The sequence below is a fragment of the Periplaneta americana genome, chromosome 9, assembly GCF_040183065.1.
Source record: "Periplaneta americana isolate PAMFEO1 chromosome 9, P.americana_PAMFEO1_priV1, whole genome shotgun sequence".
Lineage (NCBI taxonomy): Eukaryota > Metazoa > Arthropoda > Insecta > Blattodea > Blattidae > Periplaneta > Periplaneta americana.
Window position 1 is genome coordinate 141,636,671 of NC_091125.1, and position 16,294 is coordinate 141,652,964.

The 16,294-nt window shown below is 36.4% G+C and overlaps 1 protein-coding gene across 8 annotated transcripts in view; it reads right to left on the reverse strand.

The window, feature by feature from the left end:
- Window positions 1-16,294, reverse strand: part of csw (protein tyrosine phosphatase non-receptor type corkscrew) — a 320,146-nt gene that overhangs the window by 22,257 nt on the left and 281,595 nt on the right. For 5 of the 8 annotated variants that reach the window (XM_069836033.1, XM_069836031.1, XM_069836029.1 and 2 more), the window contains 2 exons: window positions 7,687-7,849; window positions 1,016-1,192 (listed from right to left, as the gene is read on the reverse strand). In XM_069836033.1, coding sequence (XP_069692134.1) covers window positions 1,016-1,192; window positions 7,687-7,849 — 340 coding nt within the window. Of the gene's footprint in view, window positions 1-1,015; window positions 1,193-7,686; window positions 7,850-12,490; window positions 12,729-16,294 lie in introns of all 8 variants that reach the window. The other 3 variants (XM_069836035.1, XM_069836034.1, XM_069836036.1) reach the window with 1 other exon arrangement.

The following is a 16,294-nucleotide window of genomic DNA, read 5'->3' on the forward strand; positions in this document are numbered from 1 at the left end:
ATGAGTCCACAAGAGTCAACATTTAGCGAACGAGACACGAGTCAACTTTCAGTAAACACATCTGTGGTGCTACAGTCCGTGAAGGGCCTAGACCGCCCAGCCGGCTGCTGGCCTCACGCCCACATGCCGAAGCAGAGGTGGACGATCATCCAACCAGAATGGAGGTATGGTGTGGTTAGCACGATGAACCCCCCCAGCCGTTATAGCTGGCATTCGCAACCGGATTTCACTACCTATCGTAGCTCCCCAAGTGCATCACGATGCTGGGTGGGCACCGTCCCATACACTGGCCGAAATTTCATGAGAAAATTTCTTCCCCCATGAGGACTCGAACCAGCGCGCATTGTGTAGCGCGAGCCCTAGGCAGGATGCCTTAGACCGTGAAGCCACGGCGCGGCACTCAGTAAACACATTCCCTCCAAAAATCCTCAAAATTTCTCCCCTAGCTGGGAACCACTGGTTTAGATTATATGAGTGTACCAAGGAATTTTAAATTACAGTATACCTTTAGTGTGCCACATGTTGAAAATGATTGAAAAACGCTTGATTGCGGGATCATTTGTCCTTGATGGAGATCGAACGATCAGCTGACTCTTGTGTACTGCATGATTAAACTTCTTTCTTATTGATAGGTTCTCAAACGAACAAATCATGCCCATTACAATTTCATAATTTAATTGTACTGAAGTCTTTTCTTAATGTTGAACTTGTGATAAAATATAGGCCTACGGTATATAATAATATCTAGTAATTATTATTTTACAAGATTTAAGAAATCCGGAAGACACACAGGAATAGGAGGAACGAAAGAACGCGATAAAATAAGACTGGAAACACCCCAGTCTTAAGTCTACTACGCAACTGAAGGCAAATTTGCTTTAGTGAGTAATTCACTTTGATAATCACTAAACCAATATTTAACTTAGTTACGTCATGAAAACAAAGGAAGTATACTTAATCCAGTCAACTACAATTTCAAACAGAGCGGCATTATACTATTACTCTTTGAACATACCTGCAACTCCTTCACACGGCTGTCAATGCCACTTGCATTGATTCGTGTGGCATTGAATGGCTGCTTCAGGTGGACCACAGTTCCACTTGTCTCCACCATTGGGTTCTTCTTGTAGTGCTCAATCAGCTCACTCAAGCTGTCGAACTGTTCGCCTCCACCCACATCGTAACAGTTATCCTGCACAAGCAAAGAAAATCCTTGTAACTAGGATGCGATTTATCAGGAAGAATGAGGCTCCACCCTCCCCACTGCCACAGTGGGACGGATTGCGATTCTAGCCGGAACAAAATCTAATATTGACAAATTCCTTTCGAATCGCTGAAAATAGCAAAATGAAGGTAAATTATTATGACTTTTGATGAAATATTTGTATGAGAATTATTATTTTAGTATAGAATGCCTATTTATTAAAAAAGAATCGTACAGTAATAGAAATTGCATACAACTAATGCAAATAAAAAATTAAACTAAACAGAAATTATTTTACAGACTACTATGAAGAGAAAAGTAATATATGTAGTAAATTCAATGACTCATGTTTAGAAATCTGAAGCGTCTGTTGTATCTCCAGAAGTGTCGGACCTGCTAGTGCTACTGTCGTCCTCATCTTGGGGTTGCAGTTGAGCAGTGCTGTTGTTGGTGGTACTTGTAGCAGTTTAATTACCTCAACTTACATTTTTGATTTTCTTGTATTTGGATGTCGATTGATCTGGGATATGATGGGATCAGAAGATACTAACAACATGTGTAGGACATCTAAGTTTCTCTCACGAGAACACTTCCTAGCGTGGTCTAACCTGTACTTTTGTAAATTTTTGTGTCTTGCCTCTTGAGCATCTTCAGATAACATCCCAATAGGAAGTATAGCAGTTTCTGCAATTTTTCCTCTATGTATCAGTATCTTAAGCACGCTAGATGGCATGGATATATCTGTTGTACATATAAATGGGCTGTATCATTGGTGTACTTCTCAAACGCCTCAATATACTGTAGATTGAATATCCACATGAAATGGTGCATAAAATTACAGAAAATCTGTGAATGAGGTCTTACTAATGCCCGTAATATTGGCTGTAATTTGTGAGTTTTCAAAAAACCGACGTGCTATATTGCCATCATTTGATGTCCCAGGGCCACCAGATTTCGGTTTGTCAACAAGAAAACCTAATTGAGAGCGAAATCTAGAAATAATCTCCTGTTTTCTAGCTTCAAAAATATCTTTATTGTTGTCTCTGACCTGCCAAGAACAATGTTTTTTTAAGAAAATAATCCTTTTTACGGTGACACTGCACCCAACGTCTGTTAAAATTACTTCGAATAGTTTTCAAAATAATGTGAATGCACTTCTCACTATTAGAAACACATGTTTCAATACATAATTTGTTCAAAACATACCTATATAGTTCATCTAAGTCGCCACGTTTATTGGCAAGTACCTATTGGAAATAGATCACGGCGCGAAATCACCGGTAGCGGTTCCGAGTTTGAAAAAAATTAACCACATGCAGAGCGGTCAGTAGGAGCAAATGAAACTAGGTTAGTCTTAAAGTGCATACTTAAACCTACATTCTGCCATAAAAACAAATGTGACTCTGTGTGACTCTCCTATTATAAGTCAACGTTTACTTTGATAAATGGTTTTAAAAAATCGCATTTCCCACCGTTAAGTTAACAAGCCATTTCTAAAAATTCAAAGTTATTATGATCATAAAATTTATATAATAATTATCTACCAACATTGTTCGTCATTTTCCATTTCAGAATCACAAACTGTTTCACTCCTAGATCACAGAAAACAAGCTTGCTTCTTACACTATTTCAGCGTGGCTGAGCAATAATACTGGTTACGGAGGGGAATCCTCATCATCATTGTGTGACGTCCGTATGTTTAGTGTCAAAGCTTCTTTCTCATAGATAAGCATTCTGTGATTCATTAGCAACACCTTGAGATAGGACACGCATAAAAATGAGAACATGTGAAAATTGATTTTGTTCCGGCTAGAATCGCAATCCGTCCCACTGTGCACTGCTTGAACACAGCTTATCTCGAAAGCGACGGTAATTCTTCAGCCATTTCATTTTCTTGGTATATATTTCTGTACATGCAAACTCCCTTATTTAATTATATTAGTGTTCTTCTTCTTCTTCTTCTTATTATTATTATTATTATTATTCAATTCAATTTATTAACCCATTAAACATACAGCGATAGGCTTTGTCACAAATACTGAAAGGGGGGGGGGAACATACATTTGAAAATATACATATAATTGAAAACAGTAAAGTTTAATTGGAATGAAAACACAAAACATTTTGAAACTCTAAAAATTAAGGAAACACTTCACTCTTAATGTATTATTTGTAACTAAATGTAAATAACTTTATTTATTAAAAACAATTTTATATGAATTTATGTTACGAAGCTCATCTACAGAGTAGAAAGGATTAATTAAAAGCCAATTATAAAATCTAGTTCTGAAACTATTGGCTGGTAATTCATAATATTGACTGGGAAGTTTATTATATAATTTCATCCCCATGACAGAAAAATTTGTACTAGTTTTATGTAATCTACAGTACGCAATTGTTCACTATTTCTAATTTCATTAATTTTATTATTATTATTATTATTATCATTATTTACAAAGGTTACTCTTCTGTTTCATAAATAGTTGTCGGGAATACGGATTAAAAATGTCAAATAATAAAACAAAAACAATAACTGGATGAAAATTTCGTAGTTACGGCAAATAACAGTGATATTGCCGAACAATTTATTATATCTTCATGTCTGCAACAGTGGCACCAAGCACAATGAAATGTGCACCACAGTGGAATGACTGTGGTGGTGACTCATGGCTGTAACGTTTCCTTGATTGTTATTATCATACCTATTATTAAAGTTTGTGGAACCATAAATTTTAATTATACTTCCTTCATCGTTCTAATCTTGAAGGAACTTGCAGACTTTCGTGCTCAGGGACGTCCTGCTGTCATGTATTATTAATTACGTTATTTTAAGCCGTTATTGGGAGCGGCCTATAATACTTAATCTCTGAAAACTTTAAATGCGACGACATTTTAATTCAACTGATTTGAAGTTTATTGTGAATACGATAAGAAAAACTGTATACATTATTTTCACGATTGACTGACAAAATATGCGAATGGTGCGATTCCATTGTACTACCTCGTTATTTCTACGTGTGCGAGAAATAGCAGTCAAATTTTGCCGGAAGCCCTTCATCAAGGAGAACATTCTTTTATGTTACATGAATCTACTACACGGGTCTCCTTCGTAGAGAAAGCCATGCTTAGGATTTTATCGCTCCTTAAAATCTACTTCCGGAAAACTTTGGATCCAACATAGCACGGTTAAGAGTAGAAGTTGAGTGTGGTAGCGTTTTGGAACTGTGACAGGTCCAGAAAAATTGCTGTAACAGACAACAGCGATTTTGTCACAGTGTGATTTTTTTGTGTTCGGATGATTCTTGGCGATCGCGAATGTTTCTCATTATGAGACGACAGATGTTTATGTCTATCGCTCTTCTGCGAATTGATATAACAGGTGCCGTAAGTATTATTAACAATACTAATTAGTGCTGATCGGTGTTATCGCGTATATTCGCCCAACAATGTTTACAATTGATTCGATCGAGTATCAAAGCGTTGCTGAATGGAACGATAATTAAATTAGATCCCAGTTATGTTGTCCTTCAAGTGCATGAATCTTCTGACTTGCAGTTATCAGTTTTTGTTGACTCGCCCTTAATTGTAAAATGGAACAAGAAAGACTTAAAACAATGATTGATAACTTGGTAAAAGAAAGACATATCGATGGCTGAGAACCAGACTGTTCTAAGTCCAACTTTTTGTAAGAAAGAAATCTGTGTTTCATTGTGTTCCATATTCTTGTAAGTATGTATGAATCGAACAAAATTGTAATATTCCTCTCCATAAGGTTGTCATGAAGGTATTCGAAATTGTTTCATGAAGCTTTGAATGTCAGGAACTTAAAATAGCTCTCCTGAAAAAAAAATAATAAAATGGACTTGGAACTGTCTGGTTCTGAGCCATCGATATGTTAAAAGAAGTAATCAAGCAGAAAAAGGAAAGAGGTTTTGAAACAGAAAAGGAATCTGTCACTATTCGGTGACGAAGAAAGAACAGTAAACCTGGAAAAATGTGAGAAGATTAGTCAGCTTTTAACAAGACAGCCTTTTCAAATGAGAAAGTAAATGTACCAGATGATGGATTGATTCAGTGCACTGCTGATGCGCAAACTGTGTGTGTAAAATATCACATATCTTTCATAAAAAGAGACTTGAAGGAAAATGAAATTTTGGTTACTTCCCTCAAAGCAAACTACTATAATTCATTCCATGAAGCTGAATTAAAATCGTGGAAAAACGAGAATGTGAGGAAGAACAATTTACAGAGGCTTATAAGAGGCACAGTGGGGTATGAAGAATGTTTCATCCACAGAGAAGAAATCACGAATTTATGTGAGAGATATGCTTCCCATTTCTCTGTCGAGAAACTGCCTGAAAATGGAGAGTACAGTATTACAGCAGTTATGAAAGGAGTATTTACTAAACATTTCAGTTGCAAGTGGAAGATTATTTGGAGTGATGAATCTCTTTGGATGTTTCCATCCTTCACTTTATACGACGTAGAAAACACAAGTTCCATCTATGAAGAAAATGAATACCTTATCAAGAAGATCATCATACCTGATATCGAACAAGAAGAAATAACAATTCTGTGGAAGAGATTGATAAAAATGTCGTTACAGAGAATGAGTTTGTAAAAGTATAACAAAATTAAAACCCGTCATGGTTTTTTGTTTAATGTTACAGAGTTGTCCAAAGTATATATTTGTATTAATGTAATAAGTATTTATAATTTTGTATGCATGTTCAGTTGCAGAAAAATATATGCAAATTTGAATGCAAAGTAATCGAAAACTGTTATTTTGTAATAAAGGATTAATATAAAAAAGTTGTCTGGAGCTGCCTATACACGTACATCAGTCGCCATCGATCTGAGTCACATATAGGTCGGAGATGTGATTTTCGAACTGAAATCACGGACGGAACCAGCGACAAACCTGTCACAGCGACAAAATCACAGTCTTCAAATCACACCTCACCACTAGTTAAGAATTAAGTTGTGAAGCTGCGGTAGACTACTAGAATACGAAATGGCAGGGAAAGCCACGCTTAGAATTTTACGGTAGTTTTCATAGTAGCATTAGAGGAATACAATGCACATACACCAAGGCACTGCTAGCTGCATAAACAACAGGCGATAGATTAATCATTGCAATCTCCCCATACCCAGCGAAAACACTGCACACACCTAAACCAATCATAATTATGTCAGATACACGAACAAACACAACAATGGTTTTCTTGTCTTTTATTTTTCATTTTCAGATAAATTCATAGCCATATTTTGACCCGGATCTACTGGTATTTTCTTCTCTCGTCTTCTTGTTTCCTTCCTTGTCTTGGCCTCTAAATTCCTGAAGCATCTCTATCACACATTTATCAAGTGATCTTCTAATTTCTCCTCCGCCTTCGATATCAGGAATTTTATCTAAAATCTCTGACGGATTGAATGGAACAAGTCCAGTTGCCCCAAATCCAGGCAAGTTTAAATTCATTGCATACCAGAGTTTCCTCTAAGAAGAGGGAATTGTTCCTTTGGTAGACATCCAGTTATGTTTGTTTCATCAAAAGTTATTGTTGTAACCATTATTAATATGAGAAAAAAGAAACATCGGAAATACTGAGTAGAAACATGATTGCCAAAGTTCCCCCAGCACGTGCCAAAGTTGCCCCACTTTACTGTACCTAATCCCCGTCAATTAATATCATAGGATACATTTCAATAATAAAAAAATGTGCACGTTAATTATTTCAATTATGTAGGGCACAAGGAAGGAAGGTTGACCGTTCGAATACCTTAAATCCCGCATTAAAAATGCCGGTGCCCTGTCTGTGAACACATCCTACTGAAAATATGACTAAACACGTCTATTTAAATTTTTATGGTCGACCATGCCGAAATGTAGTACCGGTAATTATACACCTGGCAGTAGTCCTTTAATGCACCTCATCAAAGTACACCTATTCATTAAAGTTCAGGTGTTCAGCCAATGACAAGTCACCTTTGTACCGTTATAAAACCGCAAGTATCGATTATTCTCGGATATGCAATCGAGAGACAATTAGCGAGAAGTCACGGAGGCTGGAAATCCAATACTGTCGCAGAAGGTTATGTTCTGTTACTATAATAATTAGCGTTAATTGTAAATAATAATCAAATAAATTCAATTTGTCATCTCGTTTTTCAATTCTAAATCAATTTCCAGGTTATATCAGACTAATGTTCATCTTATTCTCTATCAAGGTCAATGACATTCGGCCTCGGAAAAAATCAATACTTTCGCGTCTGCGCACATCTCACAATTCAGGTCAGTTCGCACATAACCATAACATGACCTAATTTTGAATAATTTCAAGTTAGAAATATGGTCGAGCATAAAAAGTCGTATGAAACTTAGCTATAATGGTAATTAAGACGCTCGTATGAAAATTATGCATAATGTACTATTTAGATGTTACTGAAATGTGAGAAGTAATGGAATGGTTTGTTGTTGTTACCTGGCAACGTATCATGACGTGAGTAACGCGATCATCCGTTCGAACTGAAAGTACATAATCTCCAGGCTTGCTCTGAGACTCTCGTACCAAGAAGCTTCCATTCTTTCCTTTCTCCAGGATCAACTTCTCTGCTTCCTTGCCCGACAGGTGGCCATGGAACCACCTACAACACAAATCAAGCCCACAACTTGAAATAAACAGACAGAGACAAGTATATCAACAAACTAGAAAACAGTACGACAACGAAATATCTGAGGGCGTGGAATAAATATACGTATACTATTCAGTATAAATAACTTCCAACAAACGACGAGATGCCTAGTTTCGTTACGTAAATCTATCAAACAGCGTCAGATTGTCTTTAGACCTGAACTTGTACATGTCATTTTGTGCAAACAATATATTATGTCAAGGAACTATCGCGAGTTTTCCTGGAAAATCTTCATACATGCCTTATGCCTAGTCTTCTTCTCTGCCTTTGAAGTGATGCAATTAGTATAGATTCCAGACATTTCCCCTCGTTCTACATAACTTCTCCGTTTCTCATGTGTTGTATGTTGCCTATATTCCGAAAATTTGTTGATTGCCCCTTGTAATTAATATTTCATGTAAAAATTAAGCATGCGTTAAAATAATTAATTTTGAATGTTTTACATACATTTCAGACCATACTATTATTATTATTATTGGAATCACAGTCTTCATTCAGATATATTAAAAGAATAACCGCATTAAGAAATAAGGGCTGGATAGTAGAAGGAGAAATCTCCTGTCTAGCTGAAAATGGGTCAACGAGACGAGTAGATATTTTAGCGTACAATGCTGACACTAAACAGGGCATCATCGTGGACCCCACGATACGTTTTAAAGTAGAATGTAATCAGTCAGCCGAAATCTACCTTGAGAAGAAGTCGATCTATGAGTCTACAGTCAACTATTTCAAGCTGAAATATGCCTTAATTCACGTTGAGGTATTCGGCTTGCTCATAGGTGCTCGAGGGACTATACCAGCTTTTTCCGAAGAATTTCGACGGCAGTTTGCTCTGCCAACATCTCTGAGGGAAGACATGGTGATAATTGTGTTAAAAAATCCTGTCAAATCCTAATTAATCACATGGTGCCACATTAATAGCAATTGTAATTTTTCACGCCCTTTTCTTTGTTTCTTTTTTTTTTTAATTTAATATCTATGTTTACATATGTATATTAATTTTTTTACTGAAACGTAAGGGCTACCCTCAATGGGGGGGGGGCAGTTTTTGTAATAAAACATAAATAATTGAAAACGCGAATGCACTATAAATGCAGAGATATTTAGATGCAACAGGATATAAGCTGATTTTTTTACAGGTGAGAAATTTTTAAGAATCAAGATCAACTATTTTCATTAATATGAAGTATTTTATTTAACGACGTTTATAACTGCAACGCTATTCAGCGTCGAAATTCAACAGGGGCGAGAAATGACCGACAATTTTGTCTGGAACCCTCTGTCAGGGACAGGGTTTTCACGTGCCGTAAATATACGATACTGGACCCAAAATTTTACTTCCCTTCCGGAGGAAGCCATGTTAAATATTCTAGAACTGTCCAAAATACATCGCATTCGGCTTGCTTTGAACCCGCCAACTTTGGACCCAACGGCGAACATGGTAACTGCAAGACAAAAGGCACATTTCTCCATTTCTCTTTACTAATTTTTTAAGTAGAGTATTAACCTCGAAACTACAAAATCTTTCATGAAAAAAAAAAATAGTTTACTCTGACAACATGCTGTACCCTTTACCTCAGTGAAACAATGACAATGCTGCATACCGATTTCTAGACTCGTAATCGCAAAAACTCTTAAAATCCAAATAAATATCAAAGGGAAAATATAATTCAAACTTCTGGCATTCTTTTAATATCTGTATTCTGAATTCATCAAATTAACTCAACAGAATTTCAACACTTATCCTCAAATTTTACTAAAATATAAACAAACAGATATGCAAAACGTTGCACTGGAAATAACAGATAGTCAATTTTGTCATTTACATAACCGAATTCAGCCAGCTTTATCCACCTCCATCTTGTTCACGAAGAGCCAGCTCTGCCAATAAGCGTTTATTTACTCTCATTATTTGTTCTAAGTAGACCATGTCCATAAATACTGTACAAAATCAAACAAACACACTCGAACTGGAGAAGGTGTCAGAAATTATTTAGAATTTCCAGGATTTTAAAGTGTGAAGGTAAACATGTCAGCGTAAACTCAATTAAAAAAAAAGGAAAAGAACAGAATGACCGACAGTGAAAAATTGCTTTCCGAAGATACCCGAACTCGTCGATAGGCTCCTGAAGATATAAAACTGCTTGTACACCAAGAAATTTTCGTCAAATTTCGCTTTGCAAGACTTTTCAAGACTTGCCAATACTTTACAAGTTTGATTGTCAAATAAATTATAATACTTTAAAGGTCTTTGATTGTCTTAAAAGAAAATAAGAACATGCTCTAATCGATCAAAGACTTGAGTCCTTTGAAGGAATTGACCAATGGGATTTGTAAATATTATGGTGACAAGAACCAGAAAAAACATGGCGTCCTAGCTGAAAGAAGTTGTTTGCGAGTTAATTCAATTCTATGGTGGGTTCTGTGGAATACCACAATAAAATGAAGGAGAAAAATGCCTGAGGAAATTGAAAGTCAGACAGACCTATGTCGAGTTAAATTTTTGAATGAAGAAGATTCTAACCAATAACCTAGATGAGTATTAATCGTAAATATTTTTATAAACAATATGCAATGGTACTATTATTCGTTTATTCGTTTTAGGATACCATACAGTTATGCAATACAAATATTATTTTTTGCACGATCGTGTTTTTGCTGCATATAGGGGAGAGTCGGGTAGTATCGGACAGCGGGTAATATCGGACAGTGAGTTTCTTTCATCTACCACACGATGATAGTACCTGATTGACATGGTTACGTTTCTGTGATGTCGCATAGAGAAACGTAACCATGACATTCAGGTACTACCATATGGTGGAAGATGAAAGAAACGCACTGTCCGATATTACCCGATGTCCGATACTACCCGACTCTCCCCTACAGCTATTGTTGTTAGGCCTTGAAAGTTAGAATTCCCACACAGAAACTTGTTCCTAGGGAAACCATTCTTCATAACATAAAACTATAATGAAATAGACCCATTACACTGCACTTATTGTTACTTAGCTACCATTATAGTGCAGTTTTGTGAAGGCTTTGGAATAATATTGCTCTAAATTTTCAATGCAAAATATATTGTATTTGCAATTTAAAAAATAGATCGTGCAAAAATACAATACACGTTTGTGAAGTGCATTACAAAATCTCGGAAATTGGAAAATTCGCTCTGCTCATTTTCAAACTTCTCGGATTTGAAAAAAACACTTTAATATACTATTGTATAGCCTAGTTATTCTTGAAAGAATTTACATATTTATACTGTAATATATGGTAGATATGCCTACACAAATTATATGTAACTAAAATAAGGAATAACAAATTAAACTAATAAAACTAAAAATAATCTAAAAGTAGGAGCAAAATATTGACACACATAAAAAGGAAATGTTTGTTAAAACTACAATGAAGTATAATTATCAATATAATAAAACATAACAAATAAAATGTTCAGGAAAAATGTTAACTTTACTCTTGAGAAAATACTAACATTAGTGGAACAGTGTTTCTATACAGAAGACTGGAAAAGGGCTATCGGAAAATGTGATACACATATAAAAAACATTATGTATGCATGTATAAGTTATATGTAGGGGAGAGTCGGGTAGTATCGGACAGCGGGTAGTATCGGACAGTGCGTTTCTTTCATCTACCACCATATGGTAGTACTTGAATGACATGGTTACGTTTCTCTCTGCGACATCACAGAAACGTAACCATATCAATCAGGTACTATCATCGTGTGGTAGATGAAAGAAACTCACTGTCCGATATTACCCGATGTCCGATACTACCCGACTCTCCCCTATAAATAATATAAGGAATAACAAATCAATCTAATAAAGCCAAAAATAACCTAAAAACAGGAGCAAAATAATAACATACACAATAAGATAACAAGGAAATATTAGTTAAAACTACAATAAAGTATAATTATCAATGTAATAACACATAAAAAATAAAATACTCACGAAAATGTTAAATTTACTCTTGAGAATATAACATTATAAACTGTATTTTTAATTTAGGATTTATGCAACTGAGAACGTTTGCTAACGGAGTGGAAGAGAAATATGCCAAGTCGAAAGATAAATGTTCCGAGATTTTTTGCTCTACTTACCAGATAGATGAATGATCTGTCGCGGAGATTGGCTGATGACATACGGAGAGTGATGATTAAAGGTTACAGGGTTTGAAATAGGAAGCAGATCGTGGGACTTTTTAATTGGTATAGACCTACTGTCCCGGCACTTGCCTGGAGACTTGTTAAACAACGGAAATCTAAAGTCAGGATACTCAGTCCTTGGGATCAGAACCCGGATGTCCCGAATACAAGTCAATTAGGTATATTATTTCCTAGCGTTAGTTAAAATAAAGAAAGTTTTCTTTAAAAAAACTGTCGAAAGTTTAAGGTTGTGTGTCTGAAGTTGTTCGAAATATTCAAGTTGTTTTAAAGGGTACAAAACAATGTCCATCACCTTCTAATTACTTCTTTCAAATTCAATTACTTGTCTTTAATGTTAGTCAAAACTAAGAAGGTTTGTTTACAGAGTTGAAAAGTATTAGTGCCCAAATACCCTCTCAGAAACTCACTTGAAGAGAACGGCAGCTGTACGAAGATCACGCAGGGCGGTGGAGATGATGATGCGTGCAGCGGGTAGGGCCAATACGGAGGGCACGTCCACCGCACACACCGTGGTCGACCGAGTGCCTGGCATTCACAACTATTCGAAACTTGAGGAGGAATCGATCAAAGACGCCGCTGAGCCTCTCTTCTCGATCGCTAATCTCTCAACTACCAAACAGTGTTTCTCTCAACAGAGTTGAGCAACTACAAAACAGAGGAGTCAAAGTTACTCTCACACAAAGCGAGGCAATTTGTCGGATTCAACCAGCGTGGAGTTGCACACAAGGCTTGAGGGGTTGGTATGCAAACTTCCCACTCCTTCGTAAAAGCTAATACTATATGTTAGTAATAGTAAACTTACTAGATGGTTGATACGTTAAGACATTTCACTACCATTATTTGAAACAGGTTATTTTTTTGCTTATTGAGTCTCACTGAGGGCCGATTTCACCAAGATGTTACTAATCCACAATTAACTAATCGTAATTTAACTTAAATACAGAAGTTAAGTCACATTTAATTCATTTGCATTTCACCAGACCAATACGGATTTAAAATACAGTCAATTAATTTAACTCCCAATTAAGTCATCGCGGCCTTCTGAATCATTGTAAAATCGTAATTTCGAACGTCATATGCCCTGTCAATGTAGGCAATGGCTTTTATAGTGAATTCATTTGTTATATCACAACAATGAAATGTCATCAGAAATGGCGGTAAAGAAGAGAGCGAAGAGTAATAATTTTTCACAAACTCAAAAACATTACTGGAAGTAATCTCAAAATATATCAAAATCTCGAAAACATAAGCAAGCAGCTGCAAGGAAATATGCAACAAGCAAAATGGAAAGATTTGACAGATTATATGCTATTCCAATGCCTTCAAATATAGTATTACATAATAAATTTGTTATTCTTATTAGTTTAGTTAAACGTCACTCCTCTATAGGCCCTACCACTTAAATATGAGATAGGACTACTTACCGATCAAATTGGAAATTCTATACTATTAAAATATACAATGCTGAGTTTTTTTCTTAGCCTAAACCGCATTTGCAAATCTTTTCCGTCCATTTTAGTGAAATAATCTTCTCTTTCGGAAATTATCCTTGCCTGTCTTGGTAAGAAATCATCATCTTCAAATATCAAATCCATAATTCTCCTCGTTATGATGAAAATTATTGTCGTTAATACAGGATTAATTATTCAAATAATTTAAAATGCAGTTTAATGAGAGCTTAAAGCCCAGTTTTTATTAGTGAAATGCATTGTCCTTTTAAGTATCAATTAAAATGACTTTAAGTAACAATTAAAGTTAAATATGTTTGGTGAAATTGGCCCTGAGTATTCGGGAAATAAGTGCAAGTATTTTGATAGGTGATGTACATAAAATTAGTACAAAATCAAAATTCACCAGCAACTTCTTCTGTATTCCACCGCTTTGTAGAATAATGAGCAATATATCGAGCTCGCATGTTTTTCGAACGAGTGATAGTATATTTAACGGCGATTTTAACTACAAAAGTTATTCAATATCGAAGTTCAACGTGGGAAAAAATTGACTGATACATTTTGCCTGGAGTCTTCTAACAGGAGTAGGTTTCTTTCGAACGAATATAACATACGAACGTCTGCAAGATTACGCTGTTTTCAGAGAGGCAGTGAGTGCCCTGTCTTCTAAAAAGTCAATGAATCTGCCGTTACTTCATTTACCTGAAAGTTCCTCTTCAACTCCAATATAAAAATATTTCCTTTATCTTCATCTGTTATGCTTAATTTATATCAAATCAAATTTTAAGTATGCGAGTGTTATTAATTTGTTAAGTATTGTTTCCAATACCAAAGACTGTGCTTATTCACTGACCATGAATCTATTAGTGTTATTTTTAATGTCGGGGCGCGCAGTAGCGTCTCAGTTAAGATGTAAAGCTGTAAGCCGGAAGGTCACAGGTTCGATTTCCAATAAGGTGTAATCCTTCCGGCCGCATTATGGCCCTAGGATCTACTCAGCTTCTAACAGAAATGAGTACCAGGGACATTTCCTTGGGGGTAAAGGCGGCGGGTACGTAGGACTGACATCCCTACTGCCATTAATTTCGATTGTCTGTACAGGTGGGAGCCTTAACCTTCCGCCACCCTGTCCATGACCTGTAATGGGAAAGACTTTACTGACTTGTTTTGCTCATCTTTTAATGTTATTTAACGCAAAAAAGGTACCATTGACAGAAAATTCTTACTAAGAAATATGTAGGCCTAATTACTCGTATTATCTATGTTGTACCGAACACAGGACTTCATTCGTACTCATGTTTCATTTTTTTCTTATAAGAGAGTACATATCATGTTCAGACGACTACCCATTTCCTACCCATTCCTCCACTACCACCCTCTTGAATGAATGAATGAAGTAAAGGTGGAAGGAAAACATTAAAACGTAGGTACGCGAAAACGCGTCCTTGGGTTTGGGGCTGAGGAAAGCTGAATATGTGAGCTCCAAGCCCGTTGACCACTTGTCTCACTCCGAGTTTCGCTGTTCCACTGAAGGAACTCTAGAAAATTTTGGAGAAAGCCGAAAATGACGTAATCTAATAACTGCTATATAAAAGGGGAGGGGGAGAGAAGCATGACAGAAGAGCATCAGGACAAGCAAGAAACGCGAGGAGGTCTATAAAGTCTGCACATTGAAAAGTGCCGAGTCCGTTTGCAGTGCGAGTGGAACTGAGTAAACAAGTCCGTGTACAGAATACGAAATAAATTTGGAAAATGCCCAAACTTTTGTGGCGAGGAGGATGTAGGCCCATGGCTCATTTCTTTTAGCTCTCATTGTTTTAGCGCATTAGGAAAACCACGGAAAAACCATATGCAGGATGAGACCACCTTATTGAAGGCCAGGTAATACTTATAGAAACGTTTAGTTCCGTATCGTAAGGAAAACTCATTAAGCGTTGATATGTCCAGACTATTTCCAAATGTAAATACTTCTATCACTTAGGCCTAAGCTACAGGCACTACGAGATATGCTGAGATGCATAATGAACATTTTGTCCTTTTCATTATCCTCTGCTACTCATAAACACACTTGCACTTATTTCCTCAACACCCTGTACATCAATGACTGCAAACTACTAGAATAAGAATTGATACGTTAAGACATTTAATCATCACCACAAGGATCGTTACGAGTACAAGTAACGTATAACGTAATGGTTATATAGGCGATAGTAGAAATCGGTTCTTAAAGTATTAGAGGCAAAGTTATAAAGCAGTATTCCCACACCATGCGACCCAAGGCATCAATGAGTCTCCCCAAGTGTAAAGATGCAGACAGTTCACAAAGAAGAAAATGTCAAAACATATTTTCTTAATAGACGTTTAATCAACCTATTCGGACTCCACAGCCTGCTTCCACAGGACACAACGCGTGTTAAAACAGGTACACCTTCCGACTAGAAATAAGATTAGACATATTCACGGAGTTCAGAGTGGCACAAAATTGTTTATGATTTTGAACAGTATCTAACGGTTCCCTGCTACGTTTTGCATTACCATCAGGAAAGGTCGTAAGAATAGGGGAGTACGGTAGTTCGATCCGTCACCAAGGGTTAGTCTCGACGACAGAGTAAAAAATGTATACAACTACGGTCCATCCCAGGAATCTGTGGAGTAGAAAGACGAAACAAGACCTCTGCGCAAGTGGTATGTGGGAGGGCTAGGACCAATGACTGCTCTGGGAGGAAGTATTGCTTGAACGAAGCGAGCAATCGCTTGCAG